This window comes from Sarcophilus harrisii, chromosome 2 (assembly GCF_902635505.1).
Source record: "Sarcophilus harrisii chromosome 2, mSarHar1.11, whole genome shotgun sequence".
Taxonomy (NCBI): Eukaryota; Metazoa; Chordata; class Mammalia; order Dasyuromorphia; family Dasyuridae; genus Sarcophilus; species Sarcophilus harrisii.
The window spans coordinates 233,712,378-233,733,685 of NC_045427.1; the positions used below are offsets into that span (position 1 = coordinate 233,712,378).

A 21,308-nucleotide genomic window follows, 5' to 3' on the forward strand; every position below is an offset into this window, starting at 1 on the left:
CATCTCAAGCATAAAAGTAGAAATCATGAAAATCAAAGGAAAAATAGAAGTGAGAAGAAAAGACTTTAAAAGTGATAAATATCAATATCTGTTTTTCTTTAATTAACACAATTCATATCAATTAAGTATCTTGATTTGACAAAAGAGAAAATCAAATGGCCAAAATAAGACACAAACTACATTAATTTACTTAGAGATACAATAAAAAGAATTATCAGAAATTATTTCACCAAATTGTATGACAAACAAAACAAAGCAAAAACTCAAACTATGCAAACATAAAGGGATGATTACCTACAAAAAATATTTAAAATATTCAAATAAACAAAATAAGAAACAGAAGTATTTAACAACTCAAATCACTGGAAAAGAAATAGAATAAGAGATAAGGAAACTCTGAAAGGGGAGAAAAGGAGAACACTGATCCAGATGTACTTATAAACACAACATAGCTAATGCTTACATATCATCACCAACATCATAGCTAGGATTTAACATAGCACTTGAAGGTTTGCAAAGCACTTTAAATATAGGATTTCATTTGATCTTCCCAATAATCCTTGAGCTAGATGCTATTATAATCCCCATTTTCCAGATGAGAAACTGAGATTGAAAGGTTAAATATCTTTTCCAGGGTGACATAGCTAGCAAATATCCGAGATATCAGGTTTTCCTAACTCTAAGTCCAATTCTTTATTCACTCTGCCATTCTATCAAGTATTCAAAGAAGAATTTGTATTTACATTTGGAAATACATAAAAAAGAATACTAATCTGTTTATGTTCCTTGACCTAGCAATCATATTTTGGGGCATAATAATAAAAAGAATTGTCTAGAATAGAATATTCATAACAGCATTTTTTCTGGGAATGGTGACCATATATTGGGAAATAGTTAAACAAACTGGCAAATGAATGAATGTAAATAAATATTATTGCCCAAATAGAAATGGTGATTTAAATAATTTAGATAAATATGGGAAGAGTTGCCTCAAATGATGGAGACTATAAAAAGCAGAACCAAGAAAACCATATACACACACACTGGTAATGATACTGTAAATGATAGCAATGCATTAAAAGTAAGCAAGCTGATGGTGATGGTCTTGGACTCAGAAAACTATCCTTAGATAGACCTTAGGTAGAGAGGTAGGGTCAACAGCAGATGATTTTTTTTTCTTTGTTAGGAGAAAGAATTCACTTTAGGGATTAGAGAGCATTAAGTGAAATGCCATGTAAAAATAAAAGGCAGAAATAAAACCTAAAGGGAAAAAAAAACCTAAAGAAGGAACAGCACCAGTGTGGCTATATCATCATCATCATCATCATCATCATCATCATCATCATCATTTTTTGTATATTTCTATTTTTCAGTACTGATCTAAATGGCAGATTTCTCCTTTGACACATTAATGTCACTTTTAAAATGCAGCACAGCATCCTTTTTAAATGCACTGTCAGTATTACTCTAGATTACTTTGCAGATTTAGTGTTAATGAAATTTCACAAGGTTAACTGAGGATTCGTAATGTGAGCAGTTATACTATATTAATTATGGCTTGCAGTCAGTGGTTAAAGGAACAGATTGTGTTTACAGTTTGAACTATGCACCTGATATTGATCTTGGAATAGAATTGTATACCTCATTATAGAGTATATTAAAAAAAAAATTCTGGTTCATTCACTTATAAGGTGGTGAGGCCTTCCTGGTTAAAGTGATTAGAATGACATCTCTAGTCTTATCCAGGTCGTTGGTATTTGACACACCCTGGTGGAATAGTGTCTTTGTTTTCAAAAGAATAGAATTTTTCAAAGGAATTGTTTTTTTTGCCTGCTTTTTTAATATGTTTGTTTTTTAAAAACTTGAAAAATCCAGAATACCATTTCATATCCTACATTCCCTTAGTTTCTAATACATATGTTTTTATACATAGCAGTTGCTGGGTGTGTGTGGGTGTGTGAGAGAGACAGAGACAGAGAGACAGAGAGAGGAGAAGAAGAAGAAGAAGAAGAAGAAGAAGAAGAAGAAGAAGAAGAAGAAGAAGAGGAGGAGGAGGAGGAGGAGGAGGAGGAGGAGGAGGAGGAGGAGGAGGAGGAGGAGGAGGAGGAGGAGGAGGAGGAGGAGGAGGAGGAGGAGGAGGAGGAAGAGGAGGAGGGAAAAGAGGAGGAGGAGGAGAAGAGAGGGAAGGAAGAAAGGAGAAAGAAGGAGGGAGGAAGTACATTTTCAGATGAGGAGGGAAGGGATGGAATGTTGACATAATATTGCCCCAAAGAGGCAGACAAAAGACTTTGGACAGCTTGCATGATGTCATTGCAAGGAGCAGGAGGAGCTTCCATTTTAACTAATTATTCTTACTAATTAGGGGCAAAACTTTGTTGTTTCTGCCTACTGGAGGACTGCTGGTGTTTTGCCTTGAGGCAAAGTTCTATTAGTGGACTCTTGTTCCATGTCTATTCTTCATTACTTAAAAATCCATTATTTCATCACTCTGTGTGTCTTCTTTCAACCAGTATAAGCCATAATAACCCCTTCATTCTTTAGCTGATGATTTTCATGAGTTTTGACAGGAAAAAATTCATCTTATTGTCAGCTCCCTGGTGATGAGCCTGTCTAGGACTGGCTGAGCTGGTCCTTGGTGGACAGACACACAGTCCATCACCAGGCCTTCATAGGAAGGTCTTCAAACTTGCTTGACAAAGTCTCTGAGAACATAGGTAAACCTCTGAGAACCTCCAAGCCATTGAGAGGCATCTGAAAAGGATCTTAATGAAGGGTTTAATTTCTAATGTCTTCATGTAAGAGAAATCCATTCTTCCAACTCAATGAAAGAAAAAGTGTTGGAAAAAAAATAAAACCAGGAGGATTTAGGGAAATAGCACTTTTAAAAATTTAGTAATTTTTTATTTTTCTCCAGTTATATGTAAAAACAATTTTCAACATTCATTTTTTAAAACTCTGAGTTCCAGATTCTCTCTCTTCTTCCCTTCCCAATATAACATAATGCACACATTATACATGTGTAGTCATGTAAAACATTTTTATAATAATAATGATGTGAAAGAAAATATAGACACCCCCCAAAAAAGAAACCCTCAAGAAAAATAAAGTTTAAAAAGTATACTTCAATCTGTATTCAGCTACCATCAGCTCTTTCTCTCATTAGCATTTTTCAATATAAGTCCTTCAGAGTTGTCTTGAATCATTGTATTGCTGAGAATAATTATGTCATTCACAACTGATCATCTTACAACATTGCTGTTAACTTTGTACACAGTACATTTCACTTTGCATCAGTTCATGGAAATCTTTCCAGGTTTTTCTGACATTATCTTGCTCATCATTTCTTATGTGGCATAATAGTATTCCAGTCATAATCACATACCGCAATTTATTCAGCCATTCCCCAATTGATGGGCATCCACTCAATTTCCAGTTCTTTGACCCCAGAAAAGAAAAATACTTTTTCCACATATAGGTGCTTTTCCTTTTTGTTTTTTTATCTCTTTTGGAATACAGATCTAGTAGTGATATTGCTAAGTCAAAGAGTATGTGCATGATTTTATAGCCTTTTAGACATAAGGGAACCAGCAAGTCACAGTAAAAAGAGAACTGAACTTGGTGTTGTGGGCTTGAGTTCCCAGTCCTGACTCTTCATTTTATTATTTATGTGATTCTGAGTAAGTCAGTTTCTGTGGGATCTAATTTTTCTTATCTTTAAAATAATGACATCGGATTAGATCAGAAGTGTCATGCTTAAATAGAAATGGAGGCAACTAAGCCACATAGAAGGATCCCTGTAGGCCATATATTGACATAGAAAACTACACATGTTTATATATCTTTTTTATTAATATTTCAACACATTATAAGCAGTTAGGAGTGATATTTTAATCTTGTTCAGGCTGCATTTGGGAATATTGTGGGCCACTTATTTAGTACCTCTGGACTAGGTGACAGCTAAAGTGCCTTCCCATTCTAGGTCTAAAGTCCTATGATTAAAACCAAAGCCAATCAATCAATCAATATTTATTTATTAAGTGCCAACTATATACAAGGCCTCATATCCCCATAAAGGATTGCTTATGATAAAAATAAATGATTGATTTTCATCTTTTATTGAACCCTGAGATCTGTCACAATGTGTGAATAACCTTGTTTTCTATAAAGGAAAATAAATCAACCAATTCCCAAAGAGACATGATCAGGGAGTTATTTCACATGACAGTGTTTTGACTCATCCTGAGCCCAGATCTTCTGCACTCTGCATGAATGATTGAAATTCAAGCTAAGCCCAGTCTTTCAGGATGAGAAAAAACTTGTCAAATAATATTGTTAAATTTGCCTTTCTTGGGCTTTTTCTTCATGGCTTTAGGAAGTGTTTCTATAGTAACTGTGTATATTTAGCCACATGGTGTGCAAAAGAATGCATGGATATTTTCAGGGAAGCTAATCTTCTTGCCCTTGACTCCAACCCCGCTTCCCCACAAAAATCATTTAATTTTGTATGCACTGAATTTTAAAAACTCACCTTGCCTTTTTTTTTTTTTTGCCATAACAAAATGTCAGATATCCATTGTCTAGGGAATGATTGAACAAATTAATATATACTAATACAATGAAATATTATTGTGCTTTAAAAAATGGTAATTATGAGAAATGTGAGAAATATGGTAAACCTGACATGACTTGACACAGGAAAGAAAAAGCATAATCAGGAAGACAATATTTACAAAGGCCATAATGGCATAAAAGAAAACACCATGTAATGAGGGCCTGCATTTGGATGAATGTAATTATTGATAATGAAACATCTTTCTCATCTCAACAGAGAAACATCATCCCATCTCAATGGTCAACTATGGCTATGGTTTGCTGGTTACACTGTCAGATATGGTTACCATTTCAGTTTTGCTCATCTGCTCCCCTTCCTTACAAAGAGAGTTCTCAAGAAAGGTGCCTCTACTGATAAGTGATAATAATATAACAAAACACACAAAAAAATCTCAAAGCCACAATGAAATATTAAAAAACAAACAAATATTGCGATGTTTCTACTTGGTAACTTGGTCCAAAGTTTCTAATCAATCCAGAGCCAAAAGGCTCTGGATTAACCAGATCCTCCCAACCAGGTAGCAAAGAGCTAGATTTGTAGTTAGAAGAGACACTGATCTGAATCCTGATTGGGACACTTAACCATCTGTGATGGAAGATGAGTTCTTGAACTTCATTGATACCCACCGAACATGAGAATGCTTGTAGAATGGCTGCCTCTGAGATGAAAGTCAGGCTTCCCAGAATGGTGTTTAAAGTGCTGGATAGCCTGTGGTTTGACCCATATTTCCTGATTTTCCACATATTACTCTCTTCAATTGAATGATGTAGCCAAAGTGACTTAATTGATATTTCCCAAACTCAGCATTTCATTCCCCATTTTCTTACTGTCTTTTGTATAGAATTTTCTCAATGTCATGTGTAGAATATATCATATGTCTGAAATAAACTTCCTCCTTGACCCTGGCTCATAAAATCAAGTATCTTCAAGACTCAACACAGGCGCCATTTCCTACAAGAATTCTTTTTGAATGTCCCCTATTTTAATGGTCTCTTCCTCTTGAAATTAGATAGAATTGGCTTCTCTGGATACATGTTGTATTTCCCCCATAACATGTAAGCTCTTTGAGGACAGGCATTATTTTTGCATGTATGTGTGCCTAGCATCCAGGTGCCATATAGCAGGCACTTAATAAATGTTCACTGAGAGCCCCTACTTCACAGGGTTGTTGTCAGGATCAAATTATTTATACACACACATGTGTGTATGTATGTGTGTCTACACATATACATATATGTGTGTGTATGTATGTATATACATATATGTGTTAAATTGAAAATGCCATTTAAATATTAACTTTATCTTGAATTTGGACTTTTCTTTCTGTCTTTGAGCTAGTAGAGAATAGGAACTGTCTTTTGCCTTTTTTGTATCTTTTTGCTTAGCAGTGTCTGGCTTAATAAATGCCTTTTTTGATTATTTCATTCAATATATCATTATTTCAGAGGATAAGAAACGTAAGAGATTATCTAATATCATCCCCTCATTATCTTTATAGATGAAGAAACTAGGTCCAAATTAAGGGAGTGATTTACCTGAGACCACATAAGTAGAATGTAGCAGAATCAGGAGATAAACCCAGCTCTAATTCGATATTCAATTTACTTTTCTTGAGATAATTTTTTTTTCTCACAACTAAAACCAAAAAGTTGTGATCATAATCTGAGAGAGAAACAGAGACACAGAGAGACAGAGAAAGTGGGGTAAGGAAGGAGGGAAAAAAAGAGGGGGGGAGGGAAGGAAAGAAGGAGGAGGAAAGGAGGGAGGAAGAGAGGGAAGGAGAGAGAGAGACAGAGAGAGAGAGAGAGAGAGAGAGAGAACGCTATCAAATACAAGTGATTTTCCTAAATTTCTCATGGTAATTGCTTCCTCATCTCTTGCTTCTTTCTTTCACCACATATACATACTCCATAGTGGCTCCCTGTTACTTCCAGGAACAAATAAAAAAAATCTTCTATTTGACATGCCCAGCCCATCCTTCTCCTACTTTTCTAGTCTTTTAGACTTAACACCCCATCTATACTGGGCTTGTTTTTTCCTTATACACAACACTGCATCTCCTGGCTCTGGTTCTCCCCACTCCTACCCTCAACTGGCTTTCCTCAAGTCTGAAATTCTCTGCTGGCTCAACTCTACCCCTCACTTTCTTTAAGGAACTTTCAAATTCCATTTTTTTCCCCCACAGATGGCCTTTCCTGGTCTCTCCCAGTGCAAATTCTTTCTTTTAAAGATTACCTTCCATTTACTCTCTACATGTTGTTTATGTTGTCCCTTTCATTAAATGGTAAGCTCCTTGAGGAAAGGTTCGGTGTATTTTTTGTCTTTTTTTAAACCCACAAATCCTAGCACAGCACCCCAATTTAGTAAGTTCTTAATAAATGCAAGTTGACTGACAAAGAGTGTCTGGGCTGTGTCCTTCAAACAGAAATGTGACAACAAGGTGTGAAAATGATGTGACTGACTCATCTTTTCCCTGTGGTAGCTCACCCTTCACCACCTGCAATCAAGGATTTCTAAATTTCACAACCCTCATGACTATCACCCCCTCATTTTATAAGTGTCTTGGGGTATGGGACTGATTTGGAGATAGGAACCAGGTGATATAATCTGGTTATCAAAAGATAGTTGAAAACTGAATCAATGCTCTCAAACTTTTTGTTCCCTGTGGCCAGTTTGGATTGTGGTTCTTTCCTCTGGAAATGGGAACTTAGCATTTGACATGGGCACATCTATTTGTTTGAGGTGTTATATATATATATATATATCTATATATATCTATATATATATATTGTCTCTTAATGCCGGAAAATTGGCTGCTTACAAATGCCTCAGGATATATACAGTGCATTTTTGACCATATAAGGGTACCTCCTGAGACTGTGTGATCCCTGTCCTCTCTCCTCTCAGTAAGCACATAGGTGTCATGAAATATAAGAAGGAACCTAGGGGTTAGGGGGTAGCACAAGCTCCAACATAAAGGAGAACCTTCCTGCAGAACAGCTGTCCCTTGCAAGGTTACATAGCTGGGACACTTAAGGTGCTGAATAGAAAACAGCAAGCATTTGGAAGCTCTCCCTGTCTTGTTGGCTTTCTCCATGAAGATCCTGGGGAACCAGCCAAAGGCAGATGTTCTTGCCAACTGAGTTGTTTAATAAGAATAGGCTGGCTCCATTTGGAAACATTTTCCTGTGACCTGCCTCTTTGATGAAGTTCCATGACTGCTTAGAAGGGCCTGGGAGAACCCTTCTGCCCAGGTAGGGCATTCCTTCTCTTGCCCTGGCCCTGGCCCTGGCCCAGAGACAAGAACAACTTTCTGGCTGACTCTCCTACCAAGGTGCTCTGGTCCAGCCTTAGCTGTCCTTCCAGTGTGAGGACTTCTTCAACGGCAGGACAGTGGGCATGTGGAATTCCCAGATGCAAAAGAAAGAGAAGTGACCGTCTTCCTCCATAACACTATTGCCCAGATCTAATTTAGAGGATGTCAAAAATGGGGTTAAAACAAACAGGTAATTGAGGTTGCCCAAATGGTCAAAATCACCACCAACATGTACTTATTGAGCACTGACCATGTGTAGGTTACAGTAGTATTAGGGGAGGGCAAAAAATATTCTATCTAGTTAGGATATGAGGACATTTAAAACTAACTAGCAATTCTAATGGGTAGAGGAAAGAGCCTGGGATTCAGAGGTAGAACACTAAGGTTCTCATTTCTGTACCCGCACCTTGTCCTCTCTAGGCCTTAGATTGCTGCTCTCTAAAATGAGGATTGCAAACGAAATCATCTCTAAAGTCTCTCCTAGTTCTAACTCCTGTCTTGATGTCCTTGAGTGCTCCAGGACAGACAAATTGTAGGGAAAGGGTGCTGGTTCCTTCCCTTGGAGATCACCTGCCATTTATACTTATATATCTAGTATGGACAGAGTTATTTGCCTGTGGTGTCTTTTGCTTAATGTGAGCTCCCAGAAGCCTGTTGGTGACCCTCAATCTGGTTTAGTTCATGCACAAGAGTGTAACCTTGCATATGTTACAGCCAGGTAGACATCAACTGTGTATAAACAGCCCTGAAAGGAGCTTGGCAAGCTCTCCTGCCAAAGATGCTAGTCCTCTCTGGGCACCCCACCTTTCTTGTATAGAGAAAATGTGTCTAGTTTGGCCAGAATATAAAGCTTGTGAGAGAGAGTAATGTTAAAAAAAATAACCTGCCAAGGCAGATGTGAGGAGTTTTAAATTCCATGCTGTGACATTTGTATTTATCCTAGAGGCAATAGGAAACTGCTAAAAGAAGGTTCTTGAGTCAAGGAGTGATTCCATTAGTTTGTGTTTTATTTTGGTAGCTATGTGAAAGATGGACTGGAGAGGAAAGAAATTAGAAGGCTGGAATCCAAAAGTCCAGGTGAAAGGTGATTATGACAGCTTGAACTTGCATAGATGACCAATAGGGAAGGGGAATGAAAATAAGAATTTATCAGTGCTATGTACCAAGCACTGAGCTAATAATTCTACAAATGTTTCTCATTCATCCCTAGAAGATACACGCTATTATTACCCTCAACTTACAGTTCAGGAAATTGAGGTAAACAGAGGGTAAGTGTTTTGCCTAGGCATCATACAGTTAAATCTCTGAGGCTGGATTTGAACTCTGGTTTTCCTGACTTCAGGTCCAACATCCTATCCACAGTGCCCTTAGAATCCTCTAATTTCCAAATGAATGGAAAGGAGATGGACACAAGAGATTTAGTAAAGCTTGGATTGATGATTGTGCTTAGAAAGTGGACTTTAAAGAGCAACCTTGCTAAGGATCATTTACATGGAATTGGTCATTGATGCTGAGTGAGCAACTGTTCTTGTCCAGTTTTAGTCTTATCTGTCGTGATCCTATTTGGGGTTTTCTTGGCAAAGAAATGGTTTATCATTTTCTTCTCCAGCTTGTTTTACAGATGAGGAAATTGAGATAATCAGAGTTAAATGACTTGCCCAGGGTTACACAACTAATAAATGTCTAAGGTCACATTTGAACTCAGGTCTTCTTGATTCCAGGAAAGGATCTAAAATCCACTTTTCTACTTAGTACCTCTGGGATCTAAGATAAATTTTTTTTTGAGCCTCATTTTTCCACCTGTAAAACTCGAGAAATTGAATAAGAAGATGTCTAAGGTCCCTTCCAGTTCTGAGTTATAATGTACTATGTAAGCATAGAAAAAGCACCAAGGTCATGGTAGAAAAGAATGGAATGGGTAGGAAGAATGGCTGGGCTATGACTCCTTTTTATAATGGAACTTTTAAAAAATTAATTGACAAAGTTTAAAAAAATATGAACAATGCAGATTTCTTTACTATTTGAATATACATTTGAGTCAGTTTTCTTCTTTATTAGCTCTTGATGTTTCTGCACTTGGCATTCATCTGATTCATCTGTTATCTCAGACAAGATCATATTTGTCAATGTAATTCTTGCAGATGGAGGCAGCTGGAAGAAACTTTGTCCCTCATTTCTACACAAACTTATCTACCTGCACAGAACCATTCTAACCTTGGCATCATGGGGAAATGGATTTTCAGGAAGCATTTAGTTCATCCAATAAACATTTATCAAGAGCCCCTCCTACATGCCCTGTTGTAATTTTGTACACAGAAGTCTTAGTTTCTTTTCTCAGGACTACACTTGAAAATCAAACTTATTTGCAATGGAAAAATCTCCTTTTCTTTAGAAGCCTATTCCTAGAGATGCTTGCTTGAATCTCAGGAATCCAGTTTAATAGGGTTCTGTGGGGATTCTGGGTCAGAAATGGGTTGGACTATATAACATAACAATGAGATTTTGTGATCAAGCTGACCCACAAATTCATCTAAAGGCCATGGCATTTGCCAGAGTCATAGCTAGGAATTTTTTCATCTGGAGTGAAAACAGTTGTCAGACAGGGAATATAACACAGGAGAAGTCATAACACAGGAGATAGTGGAACAAATAGGGATACTAAAATTGGATTACAATTACAGTGCTCAGAGGATCATGTATGCCCAAATATGTGTTGGGAATGACAGGTTATGAAGAGTATCCTGGTAGCAGTCAAGAATCTCAGAAAATCAAAATGATCCTTAATAACACAGTGATCCAAGACAATGCCAATAGACTTGGGATGGAAAATACCATCCACTGAAAAAATTAAAATGTCACATGAAAAAATATCACCATTGATCAGAGAAATACAAATTAAGACAACTCTGAAGTACCAGATTGGCTGAGATGACAGGAAAAGATAATGACAAATGTTGGAGGGGACACTGATACATTGTTGGTGGAATTGTGAATTGATCCACTCACGCTGGAGAGCAATTTGGAACTATGCTCAAAGGGCTATCAAACTTTGATCCAGCAGTGGATCTGGATCTGTATCCCAAAAAGATCATAAAAAGGAAAAAACACCTACATGTGCAAAAATGTTTACAGCAGGACTTTTTGTAGTGACTAAGGACCTGGAAACTGAGTGGATGCTCATCAGTAGGAGAATGGCTGAATAAATTATGGTATATGAATGTTATAGAATATTATTGTTTTATAAGAAATGACCAGCAAGAGGATTTCAGAAAGGTCTTACATGAACCGATGGTAAGTGAACTGAGTAGAACTAAGAGATCATTGTACAGAAATGCAATAAGATTATGTGATGATTAACTCCGATGGATGCTGCTCTTTCCAGCAATAAGGTGATTCAGGTCAATTCCAACAAACTTGTCATGGAAAGTGGCATCTGAATCAGAAAGAGCACTATGGGGACTGAATGTGAATCGCAACATAGTATTTTCACCTTTTTTTGTTCTTGTTTGTTGTTTGCATGCTCTTTGTTTTCTTTCTCATTTTTTTCTTTTTGATCTGATTTTTCTCCACAATGATAATTGTGAAAATATATATAGAAGAATTGTACATGTTTAACATATACTGGATTACTTGGTGTCTGGGGAAGGGAGTGGGAGGAAGGGGGGGAAATATTTGGACCACAAGGTTTTGCAAAGATAAATGCTGAAACTTATCTTTCCATATATTTTGAAAATAAAAAGCTATTTTTTTATTGTGGATATCCTTTAAAATTTTTTTTATTATTAATTATATCTTTTTATTTACAAAACATATGCATGGGTAATTTTTTTCAACATTGACCCTTGCAAAACCTTCTGTTCCAAATTTTCCCCTCCTTTCTCCCACCCCCTCCCAGATGGCAGGTAGTCCAATACATTTTAAATATGATAAATCAATGTTAAATCCAATATATATACATATATCTATACAGTTATCTTGCTGCACAAGAAAAATCGGATCTAGAAAGAAAAAAAAACCTGAGAAGGAAAACAAAAATGCAAGCAAACAATAACAGAAAGAATGAAAATGCTATGTTGGGTCCACACTCAGTTCCCATGGTCCTCTCTGTTGGTGTAGATGGCTCTCTTCATCCCTGAACAATTGGAACTGGCTTGAATCTTCTCATTGTTGACAAGATCCATGTCCATAAGAATTGATCATCCTATCGTCTTGTTGTTGCTGTGTATAATGATCTCTGGTTCTGCTCATTTCACTTCCCATCAGTTTATGTAAGTCGCTCCAGGCCTCTCTGAAATCGTGCGGTTGGTTATTTCTTACAGAACAATAATATTCCATAACATTCACATACCACAATTTATTCAGTCATTTTCCAATTGATGAGCATCCACGCAGTTTCTACTTTCTAGCCACTATGAAAAGGGCTGCCACAAACATTTTCGCACATGTGGGTCCCCTTCCCTCCTCTAAGATCTCTTTGGGATATAAGCCCAGTAGTAACACTGAAAAGCTAATATTAAAAAAAAAAATTTAAAAAGAAAAGAAAATGCTATATGTGTCCAGAGGGAGAACTATGGAAACTGAATGAGGATAGAAGTATTCTATTTTCACCTTTTTTGTGGGTTCTTGCTTTTTCTTTCTCATGTTTTTTCCCCTTTTTATTCTGGTTTTTCTTTTATAATATGACTCATATGGAAATATGTTGAAAATGATTATATCTATATAACCTATATCAGATTGCTGGCTCTCTTGAGGAAGGGAAAGGTAAGAGAGAGAAGGAGAAAAAATATGGAACTCAAAATCTTACAAAAATGAATGTTGAAAATGATGTTTATATGTAATTGGAAAAAGAAAATACTATTGAGGGAAAAAATAAACCAAAACATGATCATCAACTCTTGATCAATATTCTGCCCAAACAGTAAAGTAGAAGGAACTCAGCTTAGAAACCCTAAAATGCCAGTCACCCCTAACAGATGGTGCAAAGGCAGGGGTGAGCTGTGTAGGAACAGGAATCACAGGGGTGGAACCCATTTTTCTGCTCTTCTGTGGCTTTGGTTGGGAAGGGAGAAAGAGAGAGAAGGAAGAATTAGGAATGTGAAAAGGGAAAATAACACTGTCCTCCAGTTCACCTTAGTAGGAAGAAACTAGAATTCCCTAAAATCAGAATTTGAGAGGCAGAAAAGACTCTAGAAACTCATTCATTCATTCAACAAGCAATATATTCAGTGCTTACTATATAGTAAGCTAGGTATGTTACTAGGCCCTGAGGATAAAAGAGAACAGATTCTGCCCTCAAGAAGTTTACATTCTACAGTTGAGGAGGTGGAAATACGCATTTATATACATAATTAAGTAAAGATTGTTCTTCTTTTTAAAACATTTATTGATTTTCTTTTTTTTTTTTTAAAGATCACAGTCTCCAATAAATCTCCCTTCTTGCCTCCTCCATAGAATTCTCTCCTCAGACAAATACAGTCCAACAAAGCAGATCCACAATGGTTGTATTTTGAAAATGTATGTTTCTGCCTACAGCTACAGTCCACTTCTCCCCAGCATAGAAGTCGGTGTGCTGCTGCACCATTAGTCAGCCTGAGCCCGCTGGAAAGGAGGCAAGCATTTATACCTCAGAACCTGACAATGGCTGCAAACCAAGTCTTGATTTATTGCTTTGTTGATTGTCTAGACTTAAGAAAGTAATGGAGAAATGTTAAGAATGCAAATTGAACTTAAATGTGTGCCAGACTGCTTTTTCTCCCCTCTTTTCTTTCTGGAGTGCTGGTTGGTTGTCAAACATTTATGAGATGCTTCTGTGATCAGTTCTCTTCAAGAATGGTTGGTCACTGCATTGATCAGCATTATGAAGATTCTCCTTACAGTTTCTCCTTTATATTATTCCTATTATCACTTACAGTGATTTGCTCAAAGTTACAAGATCATCTACTTCCCTTCCTCTTCTCCAGCTCAGGACATCTTGTTTCTTCATCTTTCTTCCAATTCTGCTTTTCCCCCCAAACAATCAAAACTGCTCTCACCTAGCTGTCAAATTAGAAAAGATCCAGTAGGGACAGTTAGATGTGAGCAAATCACTTAGTCACAACTGCCTCAGAAAAGAAAAAATGCAAAAAAGTAATTCATAGGATCCAAAGGTTGGAAGGACTTTGCCTCTTGTACATTTATGTCAACTTTCCCAAATCTGAGAGTGTTAAAAAACCAAACAAACTCCAAACCCAACAACCTCCCCCTCGCCAAAAAAAAAATGACAGTAATATTTCTTTTTTTTTTTTCTTTTTTAACTTTTATTTATTTATTTATTATAACTTTTTATTGACAGAGCTCATGCCTGGGTAATTTTTTATAACATTATCCCTTGCAGTCACTTCTGTTCCGACTTTTCCCTTCCCTCCCCCACCCCTCCCCTAGATGGCAAGCAGTCCTATACATGTTGAATATGTTATAGTATATCCTAGATACAATATATGTGCGCAGAACTGAACAGTTCTCTTGTTGCACAGGAAGACACTGCTTCTGTCCATCACTGATCAATTGGAACTGAGTTAGAGCTTCTCTTTGACAGCAACATTTCTTCTGCAAAGGTCCAGGGTTGTAGTATGGGGGGAAGGGTACTTAATTGTTACTCTTCAGGAGAAATTTTGGAGTGAACCTTTTAATGGACTCCACACTGTTTCACCCAAAAGATGCTTTACCTTAGGGTTTCACAGAGTGGAGGTCAGTGTTCCAATAAGGAGCAACCTAAGCTAGTTTTCTTTCTTTTCCTGTTGCTAGGAAAAGGTTGGTGGATGAACTGAATAAGAGTCTGGACAGCGCAAAGGGGAGGAACAGAAGCTTCAGCCTGGCAAGGAGAGGCAGGGCACGCCCAGGCCTGGCAGCCCGCAGGACACTAATTTGGCCTGACTGGTTTTGTTTGGCCCTCATTACCTTTCTCAGCAGGCCCCCAGTAACATTCCAGTCAAGATCTGAAGATAGAGCAATTATTCTAAGAAATTATGCCCTACAGCCCAAAGTAAACTAGCTTTCCAGTCTTCCTACACCTTTCTTCCTCCCAAATACACAAAAAGATGCAATGACATTGATCTCCTGGCTTTATCTGGCAAAAGACATTCCTTTTCCTGACTGACCATTTTTAACTCAGGTCAATTTCAATCTTCCCTCATTTTCATTGGCCGTCGATGCCCGGAGCCTGGAATTCTCTTTCTCCTCATCAACACCTCCAGGCTTCCCTGGCTTCAGGTTCCAACAGCAACGTTGCCTTCCAAAACCTTTTCCTGATCCCACTTTGATACTAATACTAAATTTAACAAAATATTAATCTCTCTGCTGATTATCTCCAATTTACCCAAGAGGTATCTTGTCTGCTCTTTGTCTTTCTTGTTAGACTATTAACTATGGGAACGCAGATGCTGTCTTTTGGCTTTCTTGTATCCTCAGTACTTAGCAGTGTCTGATGCAGTGACAGTAGGTACTTAACAAATGCTTATTGACTTGTGGAATTATTGACATGTGGAATCATGCTTAATTTTAGCTTAACTCAAAGGCCCTTTCCCATACTACAGTATTATTTTTTAAATACTGGGACTACTCTCCGTCTTAGTTTGTCCCCAACTGAGTACTCACCAAATGCATGCTCTATAGTAAGTACTTTGCTACTTGCAAAGAATTGAACTTGTCGTCCGGAGACCAGCCTTCTCATCCCAGACCCTACCCCTCTCTCTCCGCCCTGCCCTCTGCCCCGTTAAGGCCCTTTACCCTATGCAAACTTCAAAGTGTTATATGCACATTATAGGTCGCTAATGGCAGTGGCACAATAGATACCGTATTGGGCTTGGAATTAAGAAAAGTCTTCTTTATGAGTGCAAATCTAGCCTAAGACACTTACAAACTGTGTGATCTAGGGCAAGCCGCTTAACCCTGTTTGCTTTAGTTCATCATCTGTAAAATGAGCTGGAGAAGGAAATGGCGAACCATTCCTGTAACTTTGCCCCCCCCCAAAAAAAACCCCTAAATGCTGTTATATAGATACATATTATTATTATCATCATCATTTACATGAAAATGCTTTGAGAATCTAAGGGATATATAAATATTTTGTATATAATATATGTTTTCCTGTTATTCTTTACTCCCTACCTTCTAGAAGACTTAGTTGTAAAAGAGAAGAATATCAGTTAGTCAATAAGCTTTTATTAAATGCCTACTATGTGCCCAACACTATGCTAAGTTCTGAAGATATAAAAAAATTAGCAAAATACAGTCTATGCTCTCAAGGAGCTCAATTTAATAGGGAAGACAACTGCCAACAGCTGGGTACAAATAAGAAATATACAGGACAAACTGCAGTTGATTAATAAATAGAGGGAAGGCACTAGACCTTTGATTTAAATGGTATAGTGAAAATTCCCCAGTAAGAGAATTCTGCCTACCAGTGCAGCTCCTCCCTTTCTCTGCAATTTAAAGTCAGAGAGAAGTGCTTAGAGAACTGAGGGGTTAAATATCTGTCTGTATTAGAGACAAGACTTAAAACCAGCTCTTCTTTTTATCCACATCACAGAAGAGTAGTATTTCCTGCATACCCACTGAGTACTTTGCATTCTGATAATACTCCATGGCTCTAGGATCCCACTGATAAGAGTCACTGAGTCAGCTGCAAACCGTTCAGTCCTCATTTTGTGACTCTTGTCCATATTGTCTCCAAAATTATCTACTGAGGGTCCAGTGTTTGGGGATCTTCTTCCAGATGTGTTGACATGTGGTATGCCCAGTAGCTATTACCACTTTTTCTTGACATGACTGATCCATGTCCTTTGCTGGTTATACATCTGTTTAGTGACACCTTTCATGTTGCTTATGTAGTGCAATTCCTTCCTGGTAACATTCTTGGGCTTCTTCATACCTACTATTTAGACTGATTTGAATTTTCTTGACAATGGATGATGCACTGCACAGATGTAAAGCAGGGTACAAGCACAGGTTAGACACGGTCCAATTAAGTAAGAGTTCCTTCTTCAAAACTCTCCTTTTTTTAAGACTCATTTTGGTACAAAGGTGGCCCAGAATTCTCAGAGATCCTAAGAGGATCAAAGCATCATCAGTAACATTTGTACCATACCCAAGTTAATGAATTTGCAAAGATAATAAAATGCAAAGATAATAAAAATAAAAAACACACATCACTAAACATACTTGGATTTTTCTTGGTTTTCCAGTGACCCTTCAGGAGAGATATATGTCTGCACATAAAAATCGAGATTATTTGAACTTCCTAGCAGTTGTTCAAGATTCTGCAGAGCCAGCTGTTGACTATTTTAGTATGTTTAAATCTGGGCTGTAGCCAATGTCATGATAACTATAGAGTTTCTTTGCCAATTGTTTGGGATGGATATTGTTCAAAACATGGTCAGGTAACTCACTCATTTTTCTTTAGGGAGCTTTCTCCTCCTTGAGGTGACTATTGTGGTAATTTATAATTACCCTGGCTGGCGAATCTCTAGATTGAATGTATCCTGCAGCATTTCTGATCAAAGCAAATCGTTGTGGTTAAAGGATTATCAAACCGATGTGGCCATTAGCCAGTTTTCAATTTAGATGGGCTGTGTAAATTAGAGGAGGTGCCTGTGGAAATTGAGCAGACTGGGATGTTGGGCAAGTCAGCGGGCCTCAGAGCAGGTGGAGGGCTGAGCCTGGAGTCAGGAAAACTCCAAATCTGACCTCAAATCCGATTTGTGGGAACCTTTTAACCTTTGCCTCAGTTTCCTCAACTGTGAAAGGGGTATAACACCAACTCCCAGGTTGTTATGAGGACCAAATGCCTGACGCACAGTAAACACCTAATAAACAAACGCTCATTTCCTGCCTTCCGTGGGCTTCATTTTTTTTTTTTTTTTTTTTTGGTCACTTTCAGAAATGGGAAATGAACCCGGGATGGAAACTCCTCAGAGGTCCCCATCCCCCCTCACCCCGAACTCCCTCACACCCCCTCCCCTCCCCCCATCTCCGCCTCGCCGGTATCTACAAAGGGGGCTACTTTCTCCCGGACCCCTCCCCGCGCTTTCTTTCTCTCAACCCTATTTCCCCGGGTACGGGCTCTCAGAATCCAAACATCAGAATTAAAGGGAGACCCAAGAGACGAATTACAGAGTATTCCCCCCCCCCCCCCCCCCCCCCCCCCCCAGCCTCGGATTACAGCCCCTTCCCCAGCGGGCTCCACAAGCACAAACTCTGTTGTTTTGTTTTGTTTTGCAAACGTTCATTTCTTAGGCAAATAACCCCGACTGCCCGGAGCAAATCAACTCCGAGCCCGCCAGTCACCGGCCCGAAGCTCTTTTGCATGTCTGGAAGCTGGCGAGGGCCCGGGCGTCCGCCGGGGCGCCTGGGACTTGTAGTCGACTGCTAGAGTCGGCGTGTCCGGGAAGCCGTCGGCGCTCCCCGAGCTCGGCTCCGGGCCGTCAGCTGCCCTCGGGCTGGTGTAGCCAAGCGGGGATTAGGGAGAGTGGGGGTCCCGGAAATCTCCCCCTCCCTTCGGGAGCCCGGCGCCTACGCCCGGGCCCCGCGCCGGCAGGAGCAGGCCAAGCGTCTGCAAATTACCTCGCTAGGGTCCCGCCGCAGAAAGTGGGGCGCGGTTATGCTCATCACAACGGGCCTTTCAAAAAGCAGCGTAAGGTTTGCTGAGTCCTTACAGTGACGTGGGCAGCGCGAACTCTTTCGTTCTTTCCTTTTTTCTTATATTGAGTTAAAGCTGTCGATGTATGTGCATCACCTTTCTTTTTCTTCCTTTCTTTATGCTGGGTAGTGGTACTATGTGTGCCATGTACCTTTCTTTCTTCATTAGAGCTGTGGGTGTAGCTTCTTTTTCTTTTCTTCTTATACCTTCCTTCCTTCCTTCCTTTCCTTCCTTCCCTTCCCTCCCCTTCCCTTCCTTCCCTTCCTTCCCTTCCTTCCCTTCCTTCCCTTCCTTCCCTTCCCTTCCCTTCTCTTCCCTTCCTTCCTCCCTCCTTCCCTCCTTCCTTCCTTCCTTCCTTCTTCCTTCCTTCCTTCCTTCCTTCCTTCCTTCCTTCCTCCCTCCCTCCCTCCCTCCCCCTTCCTTCTTTCTCTTCCTGTGTCTCCATCTCTGCCTGTGTCTCCATCTCTAGCGTACCAGAAGACCCGAGTTCCGGGCCTGTTTCTGCTTCTCGGAACACACTAGGTACACGAGATTTTCCCAGAAGGCACTAAAACTTCGGGGCACAGTGTCAGACAGGAGACGATCCTTGCCGCCCCTTACCACGGAAAATTCGATGACTCCAAATTTGGGGAACGCCTCCCTTTGGAATCCCGGGGGTCCTCCCACTTCCCCGCAGTCTTTCCTTTTTCGCTCCCCACGTGTCCCAGACCCCGTCATTTCCCCGGCGCCCTCCGGAAAGCGGGGCTCTTTGGGCCGGCCTGGGTGGGACGCGACGGAACGGACGGGGCCGGGCCGGGCCAGGGACTACGTTTCCCAGCGGCCGCCGGGCCCGGGGCGGCCCGGAGGCGGGGCGAGGGCGGGGCGAGGGCGGGAGCGGGGCGGTGCTGCCTACAAAGAGCCGGGACGGCCACCGGGGTGGCGATACCCCTGCGGCGCCGGGGCAGCGCTTGCGAGTCGCGCCGGTGGCCGGACTTCTCCCGGCAGCGCGTGCCCGGGGCCCTCGCACCACCTGCTCTCCCGCCGCCGATGCTCTGAGCTGGGAGAACGCGGCGGGCTCCTCTGACGCCTGGAGAGGCAGGCGACGCTTTGGAGGAAGACTTTTTGGGGGCGGCGGGGGTGCGGGTGCGCGCGGCTTCCCCGGGGCCCCGGGCTCCGTCTGGCCGCGGCCCCGGCGCGGATGCTCCTCCAGCAGGCGCCGTGCGCGCTGAGCGGCGGGCGGCCCCCGGCCGGCACCATGCACACCCTGCAGAAGGACACCACGTTCACCAAGATCTTCGTGGGGGGGCTGCCCTACCACACCACGGACTCCTCCTTGAGGAAGTACTTCGAGGGCTTCGGGGACATCGAGGAGGCGGTGGTCATCACCGACCGCCAGACGGGCAAGTCCCGGGGCTACGGCTTTGTAAGTGACCCGCGCCCGGCTGGGTCCCAGCTCCTTCCCTCCCCGGCCCCCCTCGGAAGCCGAGTGATCGGGCTGCGTGCGGCTTCTCCCGGGCCCCGCGCCTTTCCTTGGGGACTGAGCCCGGGGAGCTTTAAACAAATGCGCTTATAGGCTCCGCCGGGTGCCCCGGGGCACTGGCCTCCTCCGGGCGGTACCTGTCATCGGGGCCGGGCCTCCCAGTCTCCATCTCCCCTCCCCCCCTCGCTTCCCTCCCCCACCTGCTTATCTGCAGCCTCTCAGCCCGAGCTGCTGTTGGCGTCTGGGTAAACTAGTTCCGCCCCCGAGCCCGGCTCCGACCCCCCTTCTCCACCGCCCCCTCCCCTCCCCACCCCGAGCAGCCCGGCCGCGCGGACCCTCCCCGTGACTCCGGGCGCGGGAGCGGCGCCGGGGTCCCCTGCACCTGCGAGTAGCTCGCGGCGCATTTCAGAGCAAACTCGAGACTTGCGGAGAAAGTGGTTGTTTTTAAGTTTATATGCCGCCCCCGTCCCTAGTTCTCCTAGAGGCCCTTGGAGGGAGGGGAAGAGTTCGCCTCTGCGGTCCCCGCCCCGGTGTTCCCTCCCCGAGAAGACCCTGTCCAAGCTTTATTCCCGAGCCGACCCCCTAAGCGTTGTGTGACACCGTGTTTTGCCGGCAAGCCTCTCCCTCCCGGTGGGAGAAGTTGGGAGCCTGGCTCTCGCTTGAATTCGGAGACCCGCTGGCTCTGGTTTCTTTCCTCTCCCTATTTGTGATGCTTCTGAAAGTTTCAGAATTACCCAGACACCTCATCCCAGTGGTGCCTTGTTAGATGTGACCAACAAAGGTGCTTTTTTTTGCCCCCGTTCTCCCCAAACTAAGTTCTGGGGTGGGGTTTGGGGTTTTTTTTGCACTGTGGACAATGCTCCGCGGCAGGTAGCAAAGCCTGAGGAACTGTCCCAGTGGGCATTGGGTAAAGCTGAGGTGGAAAGGAAAAACACCTGGAGCTCCCTTCGGAGTGAGCTTCCTCCTTTGCTTACTCATCCCACTTGAGAGTGAGCCTTAAAATGGAAAGATTTTGCAGGGCAGAGAAGACCCTGTGTGGGGAGGACCTTTGTGAACTCATGCGCTTCCTTCCAGGTTACAATGGCGGACCGAGCTGCGGCAGAGAGAGCTTGTAAAGACCCCAACCCCATCATAGATGGCCGGAAAGCAAACGTTAATTTGGCATACCTGGGAGCCAAGCCAAGGAGTATTCACACCGGTGAGAGGAACAACCTTGATTTGTTTTTCTGCCTCCATTTTTCTCTAC

General features: G+C 41.5%; 1 protein-coding gene across 2 annotated transcripts in view; it reads left to right on the plus strand.

Moving 5' to 3' along the window:
* The first annotated feature begins 19,488 nt into the window (after window positions 1–19,488).
* RBM38 (RNA binding motif protein 38) overlaps window positions 19,489–21,308 on the plus strand; it is a 30,465-nt gene continuing 28,645 nt past the window's right edge. Inside the window, exons 1-2 of one of the 2 annotated variants that reach the window (XM_031951678.1) lie at window positions 19,489–20,005; window positions 21,137–21,260. In XM_031951678.1, the coding sequence (XP_031807538.1) occupies window positions 19,781–20,005; window positions 21,137–21,260 (349 nt within the window). In that variant the 5' untranslated portion in view covers window positions 19,489–19,780. The remainder of the gene's footprint in view (window positions 20,006–21,136; window positions 21,261–21,308) is intronic. The other variant, XM_031951677.1, reaches the window with a different exon arrangement.